The following is a 25,170-nucleotide window of genomic DNA, read 5'->3' on the forward strand; positions in this document are numbered from 1 at the left end:
TACAAAAGCTCAGAGAAAGGGAACAGGATTGGAGGAAACAACTGAGCTGAGTCACAAGAAGTGTACCAGATGAGGGAGCAAAGGAGTATTCCAGCAAAAAGGAACAACTTCTTCAAAGGCATAAATATGGGGAGAAGTCTGACACATTTGGAAAATGATGAGAAGTTTTGTGCGTTCAAAGAATGATGAGATATGAGAACAGAGCAGTAGATAAGAAAATGAAGAAAGCTCTGTAGCGCCTCGCTAGTAAAAAATGTGTCCTATTTGGTATGCATTTAATACATTCCTGTCACAAACGATGAAGTGACCTGACCTGAACCAAAGTAATGCATTCTGTTACTTGGAGATTAGTGTGGGCTTACTCACACGTAATTTATAAGGCTCAGCATTCAAGGAACTCTGAGCTTTTTTAATACAACCTCAAACATCCACACCATTTTCTTGGGAAGGAGATAGTAGAAGAAGCTGCAGGTACAGCACCTGCTCAGAGGCACAGTGATTTTAATGAACTTATTTAAGGCGATAGAAGGAGAACAAGAGGTGTTCAGCCAATTGTTAGTGAATACATTTAAACTGAAGCAAATAAAACCCTGAGCCTTTGGGAAATCTCCCCAGAGTTCCATACACTTAATTTTATTCTTTTGAATGTCAGCACAGCTCTCTCTCCTGATCCATGTAGAAAAGGTAGTTGCTCAGGAAAGGAGGTCTTCAACAAGGACAGTCCCAGGTGAAATGAGGACTGGCTGTTTTCTGGGCCCAACCAAAATGAAGACTGGCTCTAACTCTTGCTGGCACTGGGGGAGTTTACACTATTCATTTCAGGCTGCCAGGGTCTATTCACTGCCCAGTGATTTACACTGCCAATAGTGAATCATCAGACATACACAGACCTGTTCACCTCTCTGAAGTAGAGACACAGTGACTCAACCAGCCAAGAGGACTTTGTTCAGAACAGAATGAGAAAGGGAAAACTTATTAGGCCTGAAAGGGGGAATCAAAATGGAAGTTCTTGAGACCGATGTAAAATGGTTCTAATAAGAATAAAAGGAACTAAATATCTCAAGCTATCTATCTGGTCAATGAGTTTCCTTATTGCTTTACCCCATTTTTATTCCTCACAGACTTAGGCGGGCATAACTGGAGTGGATGAGAGCAGATGATTTTGGAAGTTCCATTATATCAGAGCCTGCCTTCATGGTTTACCAACTCTCTGTATCTCAAGTGTGCTCAAACTCAAAATCCCACCTCAGAAGAAGCCTCACAGTCTTATTAGAGTTTACTATGATCAAGTTTGCTAGTAAAGTATTTTGACAGCTTGATAGCAAACAAAAGGAAAACTCATGGATAAATGGCCTCCAAGGATGGTTCTTGGTCTAAAGTTGTAATTGTAGGGCTCATTTAATCTTCAGAGATTGTCCTTGATCTCCTTATATCATAGTTTGTGTATTTATACCTTCAGCAAATTTGTTTAGCACAATTAAGAACCGATTGTATTCTCTATATGAGATTATATAAAGCAAACTGTGAGAGATTGAGTTTCATCTATAAAATGAGGATAGTATTCATCTCTCAGAATGGTAATTAAATGACACAATAAACATAAAATAGCTCAGCTCCTGGGGCTTCCTAGGTGGCCTAGTGGTAAAGAATCCGCCTGCCAATGTAGGAGACATAAGAGACTTGGGTTTGATTCCTGGGTCAGGAAGATGCCCTGGAGAAGGAAATGGCAACCCTCTTCAGTATTCTGGCCTGGAGAATCTCATGGACAGAGCAGCCTGGCTGGCTACTGTCCATGGGATCGCAGAGTCGGAAACGACTGAAGCGACTTAGCATACATGTAGTACCTACGACTGAAATGACTTAGCAGCAGCAGCAGCAGCAGCACCACACAAAATCAAGGCTTAATAGTCATCGCTTTCAACTGTGGCAGTACAAAGATAAATAGGCATACTTCTCTTCCTTCAAGGAACTCAGAGTATAGATCAAGACTGAAACCAACCCTGCATCCTGGAAGTACCACCTGATCCTTCCTGGGCTCTTTGAGCAGCCATGCTGGGTCAAACTTAATGCTGAGTCTTCTGGGCTGAGAGCCCCATGGAGCTTTCTCCTGCATGCCTTATAGACCCTAACTCTACATCCACTTTAGGTACTAAAAGAAAGCTATGGAATATTTTTAAGTTTAAATATAAGTGATTAGTGAGGACATCACCAGAGTGTTGTCAAATGGCAATGAACTTGAATAATAGCTCTTGTCCAAGATACTTTGTAACTTGTTGAAAGTGTTCATAACTACTACTTTTTAAAAAGAGAAGGAGGGCAAGGAAGAGAGAGCAATGTTTCCTGGCATGAAGAGGTCTTGGGTCCACTAGATGCAGTTACTACGACAGAAGGCCATTGATCCCAACACTGAGTCCTTACTGACAGAGCAGGTGCCTCATGGGAGCCGCTTATGCCAGAGAAAAACCACTGCCATCAACTTGTCTTTCCTGGTGTTTTGAGTGGAATTTTAATCTTTACTCCTGAGAAGTTGGCTTTGTCAAAAGTAACTTTTTTCTCTTTTACATTTTCTTTAACATTAAGATTTCATGTGCTAAATTACTTAGAAAAGTGAAGTCTGACTGGGAAACGTGAATAAAAACTAAGGGAACTGGTCATTCCAGACATTGTGGCAGGGAGCCAGGGTGATGACCATAAGAAGAGCAGCTTTGACCACCAGGTAGGAGGTCCCCTGCTTTGTCCATGACTGCAGCCAAGGCATTTGTGTTTTAGGTGAACCCATTATATTCTTCCTCATATTAGGCTTGTATTTTTCCATTGCAATGAATGTTTGTTGAGTTTAAAAAATAAGACAATCTGGGGACATCCCAGAAGACCCCAAGCAGTTTTCAGATCCATGACTTACCAGATGTCCTTAACCTCCAAAGAAGATTGAATTATTACCATACTCATGAAGCAACATCTTTCCCCTCTTACAAATATATTAAAAAAAAAAAAAAAGGAGGGGTCGTGCCTTCTTCTGTCTTTCAACAATCCTCTTGGCCTGGGGTTTTCTGTTGCTATTGTCTTCTCTCACTTAGGAGCCACTTTATCGCCCCACCCCACTTCCTCTCTCTCAATCCCCCATGTGGAATCTTTTTCTCTTTGTTTATATTTCCATAATTAAAGGCAGAGTGTGCCTTTAAGTAGCATGCATAGGGATATTATTATACTTTTATTATACTATGGGAAAAGAGATATTAAATAATGACTATCTTGAGACAGTGTACATAATGCAAATTGCACTTTTTTTTTTTACTGTTTGTATTCAATCCCTTCTGAGCGTATTTGCTTCTAGAATAAATGTCTGTAAATCAAGTCTCCCTTGCAATGTTGCCCCCTTTTCTTCATCTAAAGAAATGTGACTGTGTCAGGCAGTAACCTGTCATCTTGAGAAGTAATTGGGTAAATACGTTTTCATAAGCCACTTCTTTACCAAAAGATACATTAACAGAAACAGGTCAATAAACATCTTCCAGAACATATGTCTAGCATGTGACTTTGCAATGGCTATCAGAAAGCATTTTCATTGAGTGAACTGGCCTTCTATACACATTGCTGTATATACATAGCCCGTTTCTGGGAAAGGTAGTGAAGTCTTAAATGTATGCTAGTTTTATCTCTCTTTTCTGAGGAAGTGCACCATTTTTTTATGCGTTGCAAAGTCATCTACTTAGACTGAATAGGCTTTATTTTATTGGCCATAACAGATTAGATCAGGAATTATTATGTGAATTGAGAGCTACAGAATAACAATGTTCTATAATGGGTTGTGACTCACTGACCCAGTTGGATCTTCTCTGTTTGGGGAAGGTGAAGGTATGGGGAGGAGGAGAACACAGAACATGAAACAGAATTTCTGGAGCCACTTCTAGTACTATTTTCTGTACCACTTCTGGAACAACAGTTATATATTCACACTAATTCTCATTACTTGAGGTCACCAGAACATGAGATAGAACTAAACTCAAATAGTCCTTATGATTAATTCATTTCTCATAAATTTCTAAAAAATTGTCTAATGAGAATCACCATAATGGAGTGTGATAGACATCATGAATCAGTGATTTTTGTCTCCTGGTATTCACAACCTTGTATAATCCCCTCTGCTTGAGTGTGCACTGGGCTTCATGACTCACTTCTAAAGAACAGGGTAGAGGCAGAAAGAATAGGGTGTGCTTCCAAGATTAGGCTATAATAAGACTGCAGATTCCATCTTGGCTTTTTGTTTGTTTGTTTTGTTTTTATTGCTGTTGTTTTTACTCACATGCTCTGATGAAAGCCATGTAGTGGAGCACCGCATGATGAAGAATGAACATCTCTTCACAACAGCCACATGAGTGAGCTTAGAAACTGACTCAGTCGAGCATCAGTGATTACAACCCAATGTGATACCTTGACTACAGCCTCCTGAGAGACCAAGCACCAGAAATACCTACCTAAGCCATTCCCAACTCCCAGTCCTCAGAAACTGTGAAACCACAAAGGTTTATCATTTCAAGCTGCTGCTGCTGCTGCTGCTGCTGCTGCTAAGTCGCTTCAGTCGTGTCCGATTCTGTGTGACTCCATAGACGGCAGCCCACCAGGCTCCCCCGTCCCTGGGATTCTCCAGGCAAGAACACTGGGGTGGGTTGCCATTTCCTTCTCCAATGCATGAAAGTGAAAAATGAAAGTGAAGTCGCTCAGTCATGCCCGACTCTTAGCGACCCCATGGACTGCAGCCTACCAGGCTCCTCCATCCATGGGATTTTCCAGGCAAGAGTACTGGAGTGGGGTGCCATCGCCTTCTTTGCATTTCAAGCTACCAACATGTTATTCAGCAATAGATATTGGATGACAACATCTCCTTGTACAAGACAGGCCAGTGCCTCTTTTTGTAAGTAAAGTTTTACTGGAATACAACCATACATTCATATCATCTAGGACTGTGTCTAGACTACAACAGTGTGGAGTTGTTGAGCCAGAGACTGTAGTATAAACTACTTATTATCTGTCCTTTATAGAAAAAAGTTTTCTGACACCTAGACTTACAGAAAAATGTGTTTCTCTTATCCTACCATTATTATTAACCATACCTTTTCTTTTTCAATGGTGTCCCAATCTGTATGAGAAATTATATAGTCATCTGATTGATCATCCAATTTGGAAGAGGCCTTTCTCCTTTCCCTAACATTCCTTCAGTAATTAATAGCTTAGAGTTGACAAATTATTTCACATATAATAATTATTTTAGTTTTTATTTGTGCTTTCATAATCCACTTCCCAGTCTAGATCATGAACTATGAGGGCTACTGTGTTTCACTCTACAAGGGTACTAAAATAGACATGTAGCAAACAAAATTTCAATTAATCTTTAATCCCTACTGACTCACACACACTAGACACCAAGAATCATTTGTTGAATTAACAAATTCTTAAGATCATAAGAGTTCTAATAGTTAAGTTACCCCTTACAGTGAACTTCACAGAGAAATAGTACTTTGAATACCATGTATGCCCCATAAAACTTGTTTGTGTAAATGAATAAACTAATGAATTCTCATAGGAAACTTTCTTGGCCACATTATTCAATCTTCCTCATTATGTTTTTTACAACACCATAGAAGATTATACTAACCAAATTCGTTAACTGAGATATTAGCTATGGGTTTTCCAGTAGTCATGTATGAATGTGAGAATTGGACCACAAAGAAGGCTGAGTGCTGAAGAATTGATGCTTTCAAATTGTGGTGCTGAATAAGACTCTAAGGAGTCCCTTGGACTGCAAGGAGATCAAACCAGTCGATCTTAAAGAAAATCAGCCCTGAATATTCATTGGAAAGACTAATACTGATGCTGAACCTTCAATACTTGGCCACCTAATGCAGAGAGTCAACTTATTGGAAAAGACCTTGATGCTGGGAAAGGTTGAAGGCAAGAGGAGAAGACTGAAGCCAAGGATGAGATGGTTAGAATCACTGACTCAAGGGACATGAATTTGAGCAAATTCTGGGAGATGGGGAAGGACAGGGAAGCCTGGAGTGCTATAGCCATGGGGTCACAAAGAGTTGGACATGACTTGGTGACTGAACAGCAATAACAAATCAAAAGCAACATGTTGCCATAGGGCAGAATTCCTTTTTAATTTCCTGGTGCATTTGAGTGGTTAATAGAAATATGATAACATTTCCTTGCCTAGGTATTTTCGTATGGCTAGTAGTAAATATTGGCCCATTTCTGAATAGAGGGCATGGATCTGATGACATCTGATGATCCAGGTGGCCCATTTGGAAAAGTTAGCTTGGACAAGAGGGTTCTCAGAATATGATCCATGAACAGAGGTCATCAACTTGATTCTATAGTGGCCACGAGTTCAAGGTCTAATTTGATATTAAAATATCTCAAATTTCCAAATGGAGGAGCTAGACTAGAGCTAAGAGACTACAAAAATCAGTACTTACTGGGACTAGAAATATGCTAGGGATTATCTCTCATGACACAATTATGTTTCTTAAATTCTAGCTTATGATCCGACTATCATTTTCACAGCTCCAAAGCCATTACCTATAGGTCTTAACATTCTATGAAAGGAAGAATTATGAGTACTTTTTAGGTCTTTAGCACTTGTCAGATTTTCAGACAGATCATTATAACCAATAAGATGTTCTGATTCCCTAAGAAAGAGAGCCTGTTCAGTCTCCTATGGAGTTTACTTTGACTAGGGGGCTTCTCCACACACCACAGTTAACTCAGAAATAAGACTAATTATTGTCTTAAAACCCTGCTTAGACATAACGTAAGGGTTCTAGATGCCTGAGGAGGCCCTTACATACATTTGGCAGGGAGTGAATTAAGAAGGAAATATAAACTCAAAATATTTGTTTCTGGCCAACATTTCAAGTTTTCATATGTAAGAACAGAGGTTATTCAGCAAACTTCAGGTGAGCCGAACCTAATACCAGCTCCTGCTACAGTATAGCATGTGGCCCAATTAATGGAGCTTCCATATCTCTAGGGAAATGGCTATGGTTGACCCCTCATGTGGCAATGAATGGACTAACTGATCTCCATTTAGCTCTTATTAAATTCTGGTACGGAGAAGGCAATGGCACCCCACTCCAGTACTCTTTTGCCTGGAAAATCCCATGGACGGAGGAGCCTGGTGGGCTGCAGTCCATGGGGTCGCTAGAGTCGGGCACGACTGAGCGACTTCACTTTCACTTTTCACTTTCATGCATTGGAGAAGGAAATGGCAACCCACTCCAGTGTTTTTGCCTGGAGAATCCCAAGGACAGGGGAGCCTGGTGGGCTACCGTCTATGGGGTCGCACAATATCGGACATGACTGAAGCGACTTAGCAGCAGCAGTAGCAGCAGCAAATCCTGGTAAATTAAGGAGCAAGTCACAAGGACATACTGTATAGCACATGGGGTATAGCCAATGTTTTATAGTAACTATAAATGAAGTATAACATTTAAAAAAATTAAGATGCAAGTTCACAATTAAAGGAAAACCAAAAATGGTCTCCATACTCCGGTTCTTTGCTTCCTCCACTCATCCCCCTCTTTCCCTTCACCATCCAACCCTCTTGATCTCCCTTGCCGTTTCTCCCTGCACACCACCCTGGCTTGGGTTAATGATTTACTCATTCTTCAAGGCAGAAGAATACTGCCTTCTCTGGAAAAATGATATGGCTTTCTCGGCCCATGCATCATTGGAATTTTCCCTTATTTCCCAACCTCTGCTGTGGAAACTGCAGTGAAGCATGGGCACACTGCTCTTTGTCCTTTTAAATTGGGATTTGCATGCTGTTCTCCATGCCAACTGCAAAGAGAAGAGCTACTTGGTCACCAAGCCAGCCGCCTGCCAGGGCATCCAGCCATGGACACCACAGACTCAGTCCATTCTAATTTCATGGGAGTCACGTTACCCAAAGTCACGGCAGTTCTGGGCTTTATTCTTATTCTAAACTTTACTTCACGTCTTATTTTTCTCAATATCCCTATTTTTCTCTTTCCCAGTCATCATGTATTCCACCAATGGTTGCATTATATGAAACTATTAAACCAGATAAGCACATGGCCACATAGATAAGGGAATCCAGTAAGGAATCTGTGGCTTCAAATCTTTCCTTCTCAGCCCCCAGATAGTTTTGAGACAATGGGGTGAAGTAGACCATGGAATGAAATGAAGACACTGAGGCAGATTCACCTTCATCTGCTACCTAGCAGCTTGAGTAGTTAGGTGCAGTTGGGAAAAGAATTAAAATTATTAAATTAAAAATAAAATAAAATAATTAAATTTAAAATAAAATACTTGATCCACTCAAATTAATTGCATAAAGATGCTGTGATAGTTCCCTAAGAAGTCTAAACACAGGATGGACCATGACTCCATAGGCCATTTTCACTCTGTGTTCTTTCCAAAGCTACATGTGATAGATTTTTTTTTCTATTATATTAAAATATATGGAAAAGAAGTAGACCAAACTATTGAACAAAAGAGTTAGATTTAGATGTAATTATAAAATGTATTTAACTAAAAGTATTATGCTCCACATGGAGTCAGTCTGAAAAACTGTTCTCCCAGTATTATACTGTGAATACCAATTGATGATGTCCCATTTTCATTATTAATGGTTAGGTCATTGAATAAATGGCAACTATTATTACAGTTGTTACCCTAAATCTTATACACGTTCGTGCAAGCTCAGTCATGTCTGACTCATTGTGACCCTGTGGACTGTAGCCTACCATGGGATTTTCCTGGCAAGAATATTGGAGTAGGTTGCCATGCCCTCCTCCAGGGGATCTTCCTGACCCAGGGATAGAACCTGTATCTTCTGTGTCTCCTGCATTGCAGGAAGGTTCTTTCCCACTGAATCACCAGGAAATCCCCTTATACTATGTGATAGTTGCTGATTCTCTGTTTACCTTGAGCCTCTGCTTAGCATACTCCCCCCTCTGATCTCTATTACCCAATTGAGTGCTTCCACATAAATGATTTTAGAATGATTACTCTGATGCAGGAGTTAACTGAGTTAATTTTTAGGTTAGGATGGAGAAAAACTAAAAATAGAAAGACAAGTCAGTTGATGCAGAAGTTCGGCTTTAGGGGGACCAAAGATGACTAGAGATAGCACTTAGCTGAGTGACTTCACTTCCACTTTTCACTTTCATGCATTGGAGAAGGAAATGGCAACCCACTCCAGTGTTCTTGCCTGGAGAATCCCAGGGACGGGGGAGCCTGGTGGGCTTCCGTCTATGGGGTCGCACAGAGTCAGACACGACTGAAGTGATTTAGCAGCAGCAGGGGCAGCATTACAATTATATTCATATGTGTTTGTTTCTCCCACCTGCACTCATTTGCAGACAAGAATCATATCCCTAGAGCCTGGTACTGTGTCTAAAACATAGTTGTTGTTCAGTCGCTAAGTTGCATCTGACTGTTTGTGACCCCATGGACTGTAGCCTGCCAGGCTCTTCTGTCCATGGAGTTCTCTCATCAAGACTACTGGAGTAGGTTTGCCATTTCCTTCTCCACTAAAACACAGTAGCCACCTAATAAACATTTGTTAGAAACAATGAATTAATGAATGAGTAGATGAATGAATAGAATGAATAAGATATAAAAGAGGCCGTTGTGACTTCTTAAAAAAACACACGACTATTTAGGCTCATTCCTTAGTCAAGTAGGGAAAAGTTAAAAATCCACATCTGAAGGGAAACAGGGCCATTTTACCATCTTGCTCATCATTACTCTCTTCCCCAAACTTTGGATGTCCTCCAGGTTGCTGGTGTTCCTCATAAAACCTGCTGCCCAGAACTGAGCCTAGGCTCCAGATAGAGCCTGATCAGGACTCAGAGCATCTCTTCCAGTCATCTGAACACTTTATCCCTTTTTAAGAGAGCCCCAAATTGTTGGCACACTTTTAATGGCCACATCACACTTTTGATTCATACAAAGCTTATGCTTACAATTATGTTCACATTGTAAGTTGGTGATGCCATCCAGCCATCTCATCCTCTGTCATCCCCTTATCCTCCTGCCCCCAATCCCTCGCAGCATCAGGGTCTTTTCCAATGAGTCAACTCTTTGCATGAGGTGGCCAAAGTACAGGAGTTTCAGCTTCAGCATCAGTCCTTCCAATGAACACCCAGGACTGATCTCCTTTAGAATTGGCTGGTTGGATCTCCTTGCAGTCCAAGGGCCTCTCAAGAGTCTTCTCCAACACCACAGTTCAAAAGCATCAATTCTTCGGCGCTCAGCTTTCTTCACAGTCCAACTCTCACATCCATACATGACCACAGGAAAAACCATAGCCTTGACTAGATGGACCTTTGTTGGCAAAGTAATGTCTCTGCTTTTCAATACGCTATCTAGGTTGGTCATAACTTTCCTTCCAAGGAATAAGCGTCTTTTAATTTCATGGCTGCAATCACCGTCTGCAGTGATTTTGGAGCCCAAAAAATTAAAGTCTGCCACAGTTTCCTCATCTATTTCCCATGAAGTGATGGGACCAGATACCATGATCTTCATTTTCTGAATGTTGAGCTTTAAGCCAACTTTTTCACTCTCCTCTTTCACTTTCTTCAAGAGGCTTTTTAGTTCCTCTTCACTTTCTGCCATAAGGGTGGTGTTATCTGCATATCTGAGGTTATTGATATTTCTCCTGGCAATCTTGATTCCAGCTTGTGCTTCTTCCAGCCCAGCGTTTCTCATAATGTACTCTGCATAGAAGTTAAATAAGCAAGGTGACAACATACAGCCTTGATGTACTCCTTTTCCTATTTGGAACCAGTCTGTTGTTCCATGTCCAGTTCTAACTGTTGCTTCCTGACCTGCATATAGGTTTCTCAAGAGGCAGGTCAGGTGGTCTGGTATTCCCATCTTTCAGAATTTTCCACAGTTTATTGTGATCCACACAGTCAAAGGCTTTGGCATAGTCAATAAGGCAGAAATAGATGTTTTTCTAGAACTCTCTTGCTTTTTCCATGATCCAGTGGATGTTGGCAATTTGGTCTCTGGTTCCTCTGCCTTTTCTAAAATCAGCTTGAACATCTGGAATTTCGCAGTTCACATATTGCTGAAGCCTGGCTTGGAGAATTTTGAGCATTACTTTACTAGCGTGTGAGATGACTGCAATTGTGCAGTAGTTTGAGCATTCTTTGGCATTGCCTTTCTTTGGGATTGGAATGAAAACTGACCTTTTCCAGTCCTGTGGCCACTGCTGAATTTTCCAAATGTGCTGGCATATTGAGTGCAGCACTTTCACAGCATCGTCTTCCAGTATTTGAAATAGCTCCACTGGAATTCCATCACCTCCACTAGCTTTGTTCATAGTGATGCTTTCTAAGGACCACTTGACTTCACATTCCAAGATGTCTGGCTCTAGGTGAGTGATCACACCATCGTGATTATCTGGGTCATGAAGCTCTTTAAGAAATTATGCATGTCAGGAGTCTCCAAGAAGTAAAGATGAAAAACCAGCTTGCTCTACCCAGAGTGTTGGCACCAGTTGAGTGATGTTGCCTTGGAACCCTGAGGCGCCCTCCCTGTCATCCTGTTTTTTGGCCACAGTTGCTTAAATTCAAAGCTGGCCAGAAACCTATGATTTCTAGCCTGATGTGTAGAGATGAGTTAGGCCAAGTCACTGTTGATTATCTGCAGAATTTGAGCAACAATTTGCAAGAGGCTGAGGCAATTAGCAATTGGATATGAATCATAAGACTCAATGAGATAAAGCAGGAGCCACAGAAAGCTGAGTTGTTTTAAACCAAAGCCATATGAGAATAGGAACTACGAGTAATCCAGCAAACTAGGACCAAGGTGTGAATGGTGCAGATGCACTAAGATGCAGAGAACCTTGCAGAGAAACGAAGCACAAAACCTGCCTTAGTCCCTAGCAGCCTTGTAGCTCCAGTCCATTTGTAATTGTACAAAAAATCCTTTTTTTTTTTTAAGCTAACGAGTGAATTTCTGTTTTTTACCACCACAAAAGCTAAATGTTTGGTAGGAACTTGGCTAATCTCTGACATCACCTCAAAGAGGCCATTACCCACTGAAGGGCTCTGCACCCCTTTCGGAGAAGGCAATGGCACCCCACTCCAGTACTCTTGCCTGAAAAATCCCATGGGCGGAGGAGCCTGGTAGGCTGCAGTCCAGGGGGTCGATAGGAGTCGGACACAACTAAGCAACTTCACTTTCACTTTTCACTTTCATGCATTGGAGAAGGAAATGGCAATACACTCCAGTGTTCTTGCCTGGAGAATCCCAGGGACTGGGGAGACTGGTGGGCTGCCGTCTATGGGGTCACACATAGTCAGACACGACTGAAGTGACTTAGCAGCAGCAGCAGCAGCAGCACCCCTTTGCGGAGTCTGCTCTTTCTCTCATTCACTGTCTCTCCAGCTAATGAGGATGCATCTTACTTCCTGGCTACTTTAATTGACTATTTCTCTGATTATAAACTTTACTCCATGTTTCATAGTTTCAGAGCCATCTGGGAGTTTAGTCACTCAAATAATGAGACAATGAGTAAAATGGCTTCCCAGGGGTCTTTCCTGGTGGCTCAGTTGTGAAGAATCCACCTGCCAATGCAGGAGACATGGGTTCAATGTCTTGTCTGGGAAGACTGCATATGCTGCAGGCTAACTAAGCCTGTGTACCACAACTACTGAGCCTGTGCTCTAGAGCCCGGGAGCCAGACTATTGAAGCGCACACATTCTAGGGCCCGTAAGCTACAACTACTGAGCCCATGTGCTACAACTACTGAATCCACATGCCTAGAGCCTGTGCTCTGCAACAAGAGAGGCCACTGCAATGAGAAGTCTGTGCATTGCAACCAGGGAAAAGCCCTTGAACACCAGCAAAGACATGGTGCAACCAAAAATAAAATAAATAAGCAAAATTGTTTTTAAAATGGCTTACAGCCTTTCCCTCAGCTAATACATTAACTTTTCATGGGTATCTTTAGTTATTTCACTTACATCTGAATATGGCAATCCTACCACAGTAAGGGAGCCAGCAGGAAGGATGGCTAGAATATAGATTCTGAATACCCGTCTTCCTTCAATACAGAGTAGCATACTCTACCCTTCCCAAACCCTTGCCCAACACTGTCATTTCCCCCATGTCACTGATTTTGCATTCATATATATGTCAATTCATTTAAAAAATATCAATTGAGTGCTTCCTATGTTACAACAACTATGAATAAACAGCCTAAAGTTTTGTACAAGAGACAAATAACAATGGACAATGATAATGCATGAATGCATGCACACTAAGTCCCTTCAGTCGTGTCCAATCTTTGCCATCCTATGGACCATATTTTGCTGGGCTCCTCTGTCCATGGGATTCTCCAGGCAAGAATATGGCAGTGGCTTGCCATTTCCTTCTCCAGGATCTTTCTGACCAAGGGATTGAGCCTGAGTCTCTTAAGTCTCCTGTACTGGCAGGTGGGTTTTTACCACTAGTGCCACCTGGGAAGCTTACATAATTATAACATTGTGTGTTAAGTACATACTCAAGAAGTTGGCAAACTTTCTCTGTAAAAGGCCAAATAGCAAATATTTCAGGTTTTGTGGGCCACACAGTTTCTGTTGTAACTACACAACTCTGCCACATGAAAGCAGTGATAGACAACATGTGAATAAATGCATGTGACTTCATTCTGATAAAAATTAATTTACAAAAACAGGTCCTTAGTTAAATTTAGTCCACAGGACATAGTTTGCCAACCACTATATGAGGATAAGAATATTCGTTTATTCAACAGTTATTTCTTGAACACTCATAGCATTTGTTTTTCTAAGTGCTAGGGTAAATAATAACTCAAATATACAAAAACTCCCTCTCTAATGGAACTTGCATTCTAATAGAGAATATGGATATTAAGCAAAAATTTAAAATATGTAGCCTGTTAGTGTCAGATTCTAAAAAGAAAAATAAAACAGAGAAGAAATCACGAAGAGTTAGAGGAATTGGGATTTTAAGTGAGGTCACCAGGAAAGGCTTCACTAGAAGGTGACTTTGAAAAAAAGCCTGGAAGGAAGTGGGAACACAAGCCATGTAGGAATCTGGAGGATGAACATTCCAGCAGAATGAAAAGTCACTGAGAAGTTTATGCAGCAGGAGTGTGTCTGTTAAGCCAAGGGACAATGAGAAGGCCACTATGGCTGGAATGGAGCACACAAGGGAAGCCTGGTGGGAGATGAGGCCACAGAGTAACTGGTACCAGACCAGTGAGGGCCCGGTCGGTCACTGCACTGCTGTTGGCCTTGACTCTGAGTGAGCTGGGAAGCTGCTGCAGAATCCGGGCAGAAGAATGACTGGACTGAACTGTAGTCTACTAGGGTTACTCTGGCTGCTATGTTAAAAACAGACCCGGGCGGGGCAGAGGTGGTGTGCAAGAGCAAAAGTGGGGAGACCTCTTAGGAGGCTATTGTAATAACACAGGTGAGAGACAATGGGACTAGAGCAAAGTGATGGCAATAGGGGATGAAGAGTGGTACGAATGAAATGTGTGTGTGTCTGTTAGTCACTCAGTCGTGTCCAACTCTTTGAGACCCTATGGACTGTAACCCACCAGGCTCCTCTGTCCATGGGGTTTCCCAGGCAAGAATATTAGAGCAGGTTGCCGTTTCCTTTTCCAGGGGATCTTCCCAACCCATGTCTCCTGTGTCTCCTGCATTGCAGGCAAATTCTTTACCCACTGAGCCATTGGAGAAGCCCATCTGAACGAGGGATCAAATGAGATAAAATGGCAACCCACTCCAGTATTCTTGCCTGGAGAATCCCATGGACAGAGGAACCTGGAAGGCCATAGTCCATGGGCTCACAAAAGTCAGGCATGACTTAGCGACCAAACCAACCTCTATTTGAGGACAGAGGACTATTCCTAGGAAAGAGGGAATGACATGGGAACTGGACTTAAAAATAGGAATTAGCCAAGCATCAAGAGAAGAGAATCAGGTCTACTGCTGCAGATAGAGCTCCTGATGAGAAGTGAGAGATACGTGAGGGTTCAGAAAATAAGTGAGTCAGCATCTTCCTCCTGAGGGTGAAACAAATCTTCAGAAAAACCCATGATGGCCAAACTACATATTCCATCCACTCCCCAACCTACTTCTCTGCGACTTCCATTCAGTCACTAAAGTAAAATGCAAACAGAGTTCCTAGAGGGGGAAAAAAAGGAAAACATGTGTAAGTGTGCAGCTGTCTTTCAGATTCCTAGGCTTAAATTCTAAGAAAAGATCCCTAAGTGAAATCCTCTGAGACAGACTGGCATCCGGCCAGGGTACTAGGGCCAGAACCCCAGCTCCTAGGAAAATACCCAAGTATCTTGAACAACTGAATGTGTTTGGAGACCAGGGTCTCTCCTAAAATTTTTCTAAGAGGAAATATTTTTAACCCAGACATACCACAAGGCTCTCTCACAAGTCGGCCTATTTGGCTAGAAAATAGCCCCGAAAAGGAGAAAAACAACCTCTCCCCACTCACCTGGGGAGAGAGATTCACTGAGCCAGCTAAGTGAACAGAAAAATTGTGGATATGATTTACTCCATAAAATAGTACCTATTGAAACTATGGAGAAATTGGCCTGTAGGAAAGCAACTGAGAGACATTTCTATTTGTTAGTACACTTTCTGAGCTTACCTGCAAGTTATTCTCCTATTCCTTCCCTTCTATTCCCTTTGCCAGGTAAAGTGCGTATGAGAAGGTGAGATTTGTTTCTTTAAAGTTTGTGTGGCCTCTGCATATTGCAGTAGAGAGGTTCAGAGGTTTTCTTGCTGTTTAGTTTTAAAGTTTCTCCTTCATTTATTTTCTCTCTGCCCTCTTCTACCCCCTTACACTTATTTTCCCCATCCATGTTTTTTTTGGCTACAGGGAACTTTGAATCCCAACTTCAAAAGAAACCTATAATGAAGCCTGGCTGATGTTTAACAGATCTGCCTCTGTAGGGGCCCAGTCCAGCCGTTCCTTTGGCTCAACAGCCACAGAAGGTGAGTGAGCAAAGCACAGCTAAACCAGAGCACCCAGCTCTGTGCAGCACCCATTTCTCCACCTGTTCCCTTGGATGTCATGTGCATCTGCCCTCCTGTCCTGAGATACACATCCAAGAGCATGCAACTGCAGGCACCGCTCTCTGGCACGCTCCTTTAGGGCACCTCCCAGTCCACCCTCTTGAGGACCTGTTTAGAGGGAAGTGGACCATGCTCTGGGGCTTCCCCAGTGGTACTAGTGGTAAAGAACCTGTTTGTAAATGCAGGAGACACAAAAGACGTGGGCTTGATCCCTGGGTTGGGAAGGTACCCTGGAGGAGGGCATGGCAACCCACTCTAGTATTCTTGCCTGGAGAATTCCCATGGACAGAGGAGATAGGTGGGCTACAGGTTATGGACTTGCAAAAGAATAAGACATGATTAAAGCAACTTAGCACAAACGCAAGTCTGGACCATGCTCTAGCACTGCTATATACAATAGTCTTTCTGCCCTCAAGCTCCTCACCATCAAAACTCAGGCAATGAGGCAGAGGAGAGACAATGAGGCACCAAGACACAGAGACCTCAGCCCACCACAGGCAGTAAACAAATGCATGCCATCGTCATCCCATTGTCTGCTTCAGAGCATAGTGACACTAGGTGGCTAATGACTCGCTTAAACTATGCTCAGTCATTTATTTTTACTTGGTGATTGTCCTCCTCCACATGATAATAGAGTGATGAAATCTGACAGAAACCAAAGCAAAGAGGTAAACGCGATGTTCTAGATTTGGTTGGATACTAAACTCATGTGAAAAGGGGAGGGAGAATGAGGGATGGAAAGTAGATTCAGCAACAAAGCACCCTTCATCTCTGGGACATAATTTTAGAGAGAAAAACAACAAAAATAAATCATGACCAAAAAAGAAGCTGCAGACCGCAAAGGTCAGGAAAGCTGGGTTTCCCTTAGGGCATAGACATTCCCTTCGCTTGGCTTTCTAAGATGCATCATAGGGAGTAGCCAACGACATTTGGGATTTTACTAAAGAGGACTTTCAAGCCCTCTTTCCCACAGCAATTGTAGACCCTCTCTTAGGGTAGCTACGATGTAGAAATAGACATCTGGCCTATGTAGCCTTCACTTTCCACAAGCCAAGTTTCTCTATCTTGGTAATTCTGCTCAACTGGCTGGGTAATGTTATCTATAATTCATATCTCCTTCTGACCAGTCCCAAGTCTGATAAATACTCTGCCTTTGATAGGTGCATCTGGGTTACAGATGTTTGGTGTGGGAGTCCTCAGACTCCCTCCTCATCTCAGAGCCTTTGGGAGAGGAACTCCTTTGGGCTACATTTCTGGTTTCTTGCTGTGGGTGGGGGAAGAGGGAACACTAAGTAGGATTGGAAAAATGAAGAGGATTGTTCATAGAGCCATCACTGTGCTTGCATGTTAGTGATCTGTCTGTAGATGTGTCCCCCACTTTCCAACCAACGCTGTGAGTTCCTGAACAGAGGGATTCTGTGCCTGACACACTCTGCTCCTCAAAAAATGTCTGATAAAACATTTGTAGAAGTTGGGTTCTTCAGAGTCACAGAATAAAGGGACTGTGAACTTGAGCACTGTGATTTAATTGTAACAATACAGATGCTATGCCATGCCTTGCCGTGTGGTACCTGAATGCTTAGTCGTGTCTGACTCTCTGAGACGCTTTAAACGATAGCCCACCAGGTTCCTCTGTCCATGGGGTTTTTCCAGGCAAGAATACTGGAGCAGTTTGCCATTTCCTTCTCCAGAGAATCTTCGCAACCCAAGAATCAAATCTATGTCTCCCGTGTCTCCTGCACTGAAGGTGAATTTTTACATGCTGAGCCATCAGGGAAGCTCCATAGAGATGCTGCTGCTGCTGCTGCTGCTGCTGCTGCTAAGTCACTTCAGTCGTGTCCAACTCTGTGTGACCCCATAGATGGCAGCCCACCAGGCTCCGCCGTCCCTGGGATTCTCCAGGCAAGAATGCTGGAGTGGGTTGCCATTTCCTTCTCCAATGCATGAAAGTGAAAAGTGAAAGTGAAGTCGCTCAGTCGTGTCCAACTCTTCACAACCCCATGGACTACAGCCTACCAGGCTCCTCCGTCCATGGGATTTTCCAAGCAAGAGTACTGGAGTTGGGTGCCATTGCCTTCTCCGAATAGAGATGCTAGATACTGGTAATTTAGTTCAGAGACAACCACTAACTCCACTAAGTCATAGGCCCTCATAGAAATCCAGAGATCTACATCTCTGTGAATCCAAAGTCCTTTCAAACAATCTAAGCAATGGCACAGAAAAGCAGTCTACACTCTATGTTCTGCTTTTAGTGGGTCAGACTGGATTTAAACCTGGGTATTTAGATAAAATTATTAAACCCCTCCACTAAGATATGAGCACTTATTCTATGTATTCTTTATATTTGTCCCTTTGCTTGTCTTACTGTGTCTGGCACATCAGAGAAACTTGATAAATAATTGTTTTTCAAAATATGGTTCCTGCCAATAAGAGTTATGAAAAACATTCAATGTTTTTAATAATAAAAATTTAACACAAGAAATACAAAGCAGAGAAAGTGGAGTAGAATAAAAGGTCTGTACATGAAATAAGTATAAGGGAACTGAGAAAAAAAAACCCACTGTCTTCAGGATTCTCCCCCTAAAAGAAGAAATTCACAATTAAGTATCCTTTTTTAAATCATAATAATAGGGCTATAAAAGTGTGTTTCTTATTGTGAATAAGCACTATGCACTTGAGAAAATCCACCAGCATGAAAGACAGATCAGAATTAAGAGGGGAAAAAAAGGAAAAATAAAAGTTGACTACAGATGAATCAAATATACGGCACCAGGAAAAAAATTCAGAATTCATCTTACTTTTAGCCTCAGAAAATGGCTGCACCCTTAAAAACAGACTAATATAGAAAAATCAGAGTAAAGTCTTAAATATATGATTGCTAAGATTAAAAAAAAATTCAGCAGAAGATTTAGAAGATAAACTCAAGGAAATCTCCAAAAAATAGAACTAAATAACAATGAGATAGAACATATGAGAGAAAAAGGACAGAATAAATTCAGATCATCCTCAGAAGGTTCAGAGGGGAAAAAGAGATCAGAGAATTAAGAAATATCAACCTAATAATTTCAGAAAATTTGCTAGAGATAAGGATGGCATCACTCAGTGGACATGAGATTGAACAAGCCTCGGAGATGGTGAAGGACAGGGAAGCCTGGCATGCTGCAGTCCGTGGGGCCTCAAAGAGTCGGACACGACTGAGTACTTAACAACTGATCAACAACAACGACGACAACAAGAGGCATGTGTCCAAACTGAAAGAATCATTGAATATCAACAAAAGAAGAATGAAAGGCCAACCCTTCCAAAAATTATCATAAAATCCCTAAAGTAACATGGCTAAAAATCCAAAATGATTTTTAATAGGAAAAAAATTCACCTCTAAAACACATAATTATTAGAATAGAAGCTAGAGACAATTAATGAATTTCTTCAAAAATTTAAGAGAAAATATTTCCCAACTCAAATTTTACACCAGGACAAACTATCCGTTTTGGGTAAAGGCAAAATAAAAGCATTTTGAGAAATGCTTTTCTGGAAAAGTTATCTAAAACATCCTTTCTTAGAAAGTTACTTAAGGAGGTTTTCCAGGAAAAAATTAAGCTTTAAATTAAGAGATATTCATGCAATTCAGGACACAGTGACTCCAATCCTCCCAAAAAATCAGTGATGAGAAATTTCAGGATAACAACTGTGCAGCAGAACTAAATATAACTGGTGAAGTCGGAAGAGGAGAGAAAAGTGGAATGAACTGGAAGGGAGAGCTCCAGAGGAGTGTTAAAAAAATTAAAAGACACTTTCTATAGATCTATTTATCTATTCTATAGATATGATAAAGCATTTGAAAATGAAGACATCAAAAAGGAAGGAAGATAGAAGGGAAGGAGGAAATAGAGACTCAAGGGATAGGGTCCATGTGTATGCGGAAGTGGAAGAGCTATGCCAGAAAGAAAGCATAGTAATAGAACAGAACCTTGTTCTGCAACCAAAGAAAAATATTTTATAGTCACAATATTATAAATATATATAACTGAGTCAACTACAAACAGTAAAATTAAAACATTAATTTTAAAATATATTAAAAAATGCAGATGCAATGTGGGAGTAAAGTAAAACTCTCATCGTTATAATAAAAGCAAGTCATAATATTTAAAACTAATGTTTAAACATAACGTTTAAAATGGATGAAAATAAGTTGATCCAGTGGTTCGGACTCTGCACTTTCACTGCCAAAGGCGTTGGTTTGATTCCTGGTCAGGGAACTAATGCAAGCCATGTGCATGTTCCCTGCCAAAATTTTTTTTAAAATAAAATAGATGAATCAAGTAATATAAATATAATGTTTGGATATTACCAAAAAGGCAAGTAAAATAATTAAAGATAGGAGTAAGGCTAGAGAGTAGAGAAGGACGAGGAAGAGTTAGGCAGAGGATTGCCATTCCTTATTTTTTGGTACAGTTGTCTGCAGTACATTTGATATTTTAACCAGGGACATTTATTTGGGCTTCCCTGTGGCTCAGTGGTAAAGAATCTGACTGCCAATGCAGGAGACTCAGGTTTGATCCCTGGGTCAGGAACATCCCCTGGAGAAGGAAATGGCAAGCATTCTAGTATTCTTGCCTAGGAAACCCCATGGACAGTGGAACCAGGTGGGCTATAGTCCATGGGGTCACAAGAGAGTCAGATACAACTTAACAACTAAACAACAACAACCAAAAAAGTATGAATAGTTCCTTTTATTCCGTAAAGCAAGTTTTGCATCTAAGGGTAAGAAAGTTTGAAACACATCTGGGTCCACAGATAGAAAAGGATAAGTTACCATGGCAACTCTGAAGGAGTAAGGTGAATAAGTTATAAACCCCTGGGTACGAGCAGTGGCAGTAAGGATTCAGAGATAAGGGCCCACTCTAAGGAGAAAGATGCGTAGGTACCATGAAAGACATCTCTGTCAGTCAAGGCAGTGTGTTGTTATAATGAGCTAGTAGACAAATGAGAACAAGCCAGATTTGCCTGGAGAGTTCTCTGGAGATCCTGAGTTGGCAAACACTGTTGCTAGTGAGGTTTAGCTTCTGCTTAAGGTTATCAAAATCTAAAAACCAAACCCAAACAGAATCTTTCTTATGCAAATATTTCTGGTAATATGATCAGTTCCCTGGGTATTATTATGTAAACAAAGGCTTCCCATCTGTCAGTTCTAATAATGATAATAACTAATGTTAGTTTAGAACTATTTTTGTACTAGGAAAACTTTAGAGTTACCAAGCACTTTCCTGTACCTTGCTTCCCTGGTGGCTCAGATGGTAAAGAATTTGCCTGCAATGCAGGAGATCCAAGTTCAATGGGTCAGGGAGATCCCCTGGAGAAGGGAATGGCTACCCACTCCAATATTCTTGCCTGGAGAATTCCATGAATGGGCTACAGTTGTAAAGAGTCAGACACGACTGAGTGACTAACACATTTCCTGTACCTTATTTCATTTGCTTCACAAAATAACCCAAAGATATAGGTAACACCAAGTATTACTGCAACCCTTGTTTTACAGACAAGACATCTGGGTTTCCAAAAGTGACTTGTACAATTTACATAGCTGGTTAAGTAACAAGGGCTCTGGAATTCAACTCCGTTCCCTCTTTGCAAATCTTACCGTTTTGACATCACATGTCTGAGATATAGGAGAATCTATTAATTGGTTCTAACCACCCACACACAGGGGCATCAAGAGGACAGCCCACACACAAGACCACGAATTACCACACAAATCGTGTCCAAAAAATTCAAAGGCAGCCATTCAGGTATTGGGTGGAAACTGATATCCAATCCTCCCACCTCCCACCAACACAACACCCTAGCTCAGGTGTGAGGCATTTTATATTTCATACAAAGGTACAAGTTATAAGTAGGGAACCCTTGTCCATATGCACAAATCAACAAGTTTACCACCATCTCTATCCTTTCTTAACTCCCTCTAATAGTCCTCAACCCTGGCATCAACCATCAAGCAGAAATCCTCCTATTGGCTTCTGTCTCACAACAGATGACACATCAGATTCATTTATTCATTAAAATAAACATAAAATAGACAACTATGTTTCAGCTGCTGCTCTAGGCACTGGGAATGTAACAAGAACTGATATTCCAGGCCAGGAAAAGACAAATAAGCAAGTGCACAAGAAAAACACCAGAGGTGAGAAGTGTTATGGAGATAATTTAAATTAGTTGACATAATAGAGATTGACTAATCAACTTAGATTGGGTGATCAGGAAAGGTCTTGCCAGGAGGTGACATTTAAATAGATTTTGGAATGACAAGAGAAAACTCACCAAGGGAAGATTAAGGAAAAGAAGATTCCAAGGTGAAACAGCTAGTGCAAAGCTCTGGGGCAGGGACAAGCTTAATGTGTGCCATGGAACAGACTAGAGTCTGCAAGGCTGTGTAGTGTGGGTGTGGAGAACCAGGCTGGGGTGGGAGAGAGGCTGGAGAGGTAGACAGGGGTCGGGTTGTGATCCAGGAGACAGGAGTGGGGCTCGGGTTTCATTCTAAGTGTAGTAGGAAAACATGTAAGGAGGCAAGTGACCGGATCTGATGCACCTTTCCAGTGGGATTGTTCCAAATACTGTGTGGAGAATGAAACTTAATGGAGCAAAAGAGGAAGCCTGCAATTGTGCTTAGATGTGAAACATCTTAGGTTCATAAAGCTGCTGAACTGCTCAGTCCACGTCACAGACTAAGCACACATGGGGCCTCCTCATGAATTTGCACTACTTTGCTGGAAACCAAAGACTGTGAAAAGAATGGAAGTGAAAGTGTTAGTCGATCAGTCATGTCCGACTCTTTGCAATACTATGGACTGTAGCCTGTCCATGCAGTTCTCCAGGCAAGAGTACTGGAGTGGGTTGCCATTTCCTCCTCCAGCGAGTCTTCCCAACCCAGGGATCAAACCTGGGTCTCCTGGCTCCTGTATGAGTGCTGTCTATCAATGTATACCCCGTTTGTTCTCTGCAAAGATGCCCTGGCTTCCTTGGACAGATAAAGTCATTCAGCTTCCCTGTATCTCAAGCACCTGGTGCATGTGCGGCTCACACCACATCCACAGTTGTGTGCTTCAAAGAAACTGAGTTTGTAAGGGTCGTGTTTTCATCTTAGTCATCCGTGTGTCCCTAATTACCCAGCACAGCATCTAGTACTTGATGAAAGCTCACCGATATCTGGTGGAGTAGATAATTGTTCTATTTGGAGGTTGCGTGAACACTCTTTTGTTTCCAGAAGCCAAAAAGATAAAACGACGTCAGGAATGCACCCTCCAAGCAGGATACCCCCTGGCCCCGGTCCCTTACCTCCTGGGTGAGTCAGGGTCAAAGCAGGTCTTGCGCACCTCGGCCACGTCTGGGTCACAGCAGTCGCCCTCGTCAAAGTCGTTCAGCATGTTGTTGCACCCCACATGGCAGCGCCCGTCCTTGCGATTCCAGGGGTAGCACCGGCCCCGCAGGCGGCAGTCACCCCCATCATAGCCCGTGAGTGGGTGCTCGCACTCGGGGTCACAGTGGTCGTTGCCAATTTTGCTGGGCTCACAGTTCAGCAGCACGATGCGGTGGCGCAGGGTGGAGTTTTGGACGCGGTGGACGCTCAGCTGCCAGCTGATGTTGTAGCGGCTGAAGGCGTCATTGAGCACCTCGTGCTGCCGACGGATCTGCTCCTCACTCACCGTGGGGTTCAGACCCTCGTCGTCATAGATGTTCACCAGCCGGTAGCGGATCACCTTCTCTCCCCGGAGGGGCCAGTGCCCATTGTACTGAGAGATCAATTCCACATTGTCACATGCTGTCTGCCCACAGAGCGGGGGCTGCAGAGGGGACAGAATCTCAGGCTCTGACTCAAAGCCCTGGAGAACCTCAAGCCGTGGGTACTTCCCATCTCTAAAGGGGACCCACTGTTCTTCCAGGGGCTCAAAACTGGCGGTCAGTAGCAGGGTGGTCAAATCCTCCACCTCCATTGGCTGCTGAGGACTGTGCTGAAGGTGGCTTTGTGAGCGGGCTGTCGACCAGAAGACCAGGATGCCCAGGTGTCCACGGAAAGAGTGCCCGTCTTCTGAGCTGTCCCCCCCAAGGAGGAGAGAGCGACAAGATGCCATGAAGGGGCTGTTCAGGGGACCAGACTGATCTGGACTACTAGCCACCTGAGTGCCATCCACATACAAGGCCATGCGCTGTCCATCGTAAGTGGCTGCCACGTGGGTCCACTTGCCCGGTTGGTAGCGACTGTGGCCCATCACAGTGGTGGCTTTCTTCACTCGGTCGGTGCGAAGAGAGAAGAAGAAGCGAGCATCTCGCCTTCCCACATCCTTCCCTGAGCGGATCCCCAGGGCCCAGCCCTTGTCACTGATAGCGTGGGAGCAGTTATCAAACACACCTGGGAAAGAAGGAAGAGTCGAGGGAGAAATACCAGATGCAAAAGGGATGGAGAAAGGGAGAAGAAAACCCGTATAAATAGCAAGAATGTAGGTTTTTAATGGGAAAAAAAAATTGATACAGAGTCCCCACCTAAGATGCTTGTCCAGTACCCCATATTAGATGTTCTGGCAACAACTTTCCCCAAAGGAATTTAATTTGAGATTCCATCCAATTTAACGCATTCCAGTATTTTTAAATAATCAAAATGGAAGCTGGAAGGGGATTTGTCACAGTGCAAGTGACAAATATCCTCACTACTTTGTCACAAACATTTCTCATGCTGACTTCGTATCCATGCCTTCTTCTCTTTCCACTTCCTTAGAATTCACAAGGGCCATTGTAGTTTTTACAAAATATAGTAATCTACCCCCCAAAAAAGATTTTTTTTCTATTGAATATTGAAATGACGAATCCTGTGGGGAAAATAAGAAGACTGTAACATCCTAGACATGTTATTCCCTCTGATGCCTAAGGGCAAGAACGCCCATCTGAAGTGAACAGGTGTTCCCCTAAGTAAGCAAAGGAGTATTGCCCCATGGTCCTAGACTATAAAAACCTAGTCAAACTATAAGAATGATTGTTCTTATGACCCATAATGCCTACCACAGTGCAGAAGTGGAA

At 42.3% G+C, this 25,170-nt stretch overlaps 1 protein-coding gene across 1 annotated transcript in view; it reads right to left on the reverse strand.

Moving 5' to 3' along the window:
- PAPPA2 (pappalysin 2) overlaps positions 1–25,170 on the reverse strand; it is a 315,881-nt gene that overhangs the window by 242,421 nt on the left and 48,290 nt on the right. Inside the window, exon 2 of the mRNA XM_086342421.1 lies at positions 23,437–24,508. Coding sequence (XP_086198547.1) covers positions 23,437–24,508 — 1,072 coding nt within the window. The remainder of the gene's footprint in view (positions 1–23,436; positions 24,509–25,170) is intronic.

Source organism: Bos grunniens, chromosome 16 (assembly GCF_055505025.1).
Source record: "Bos grunniens cultivar Pamir isolate PY7600 chromosome 16, Bosgru_T2T1.0, whole genome shotgun sequence".
NCBI lineage: Eukaryota > Metazoa > Chordata > Mammalia > Artiodactyla > Bovidae > Bos > Bos grunniens.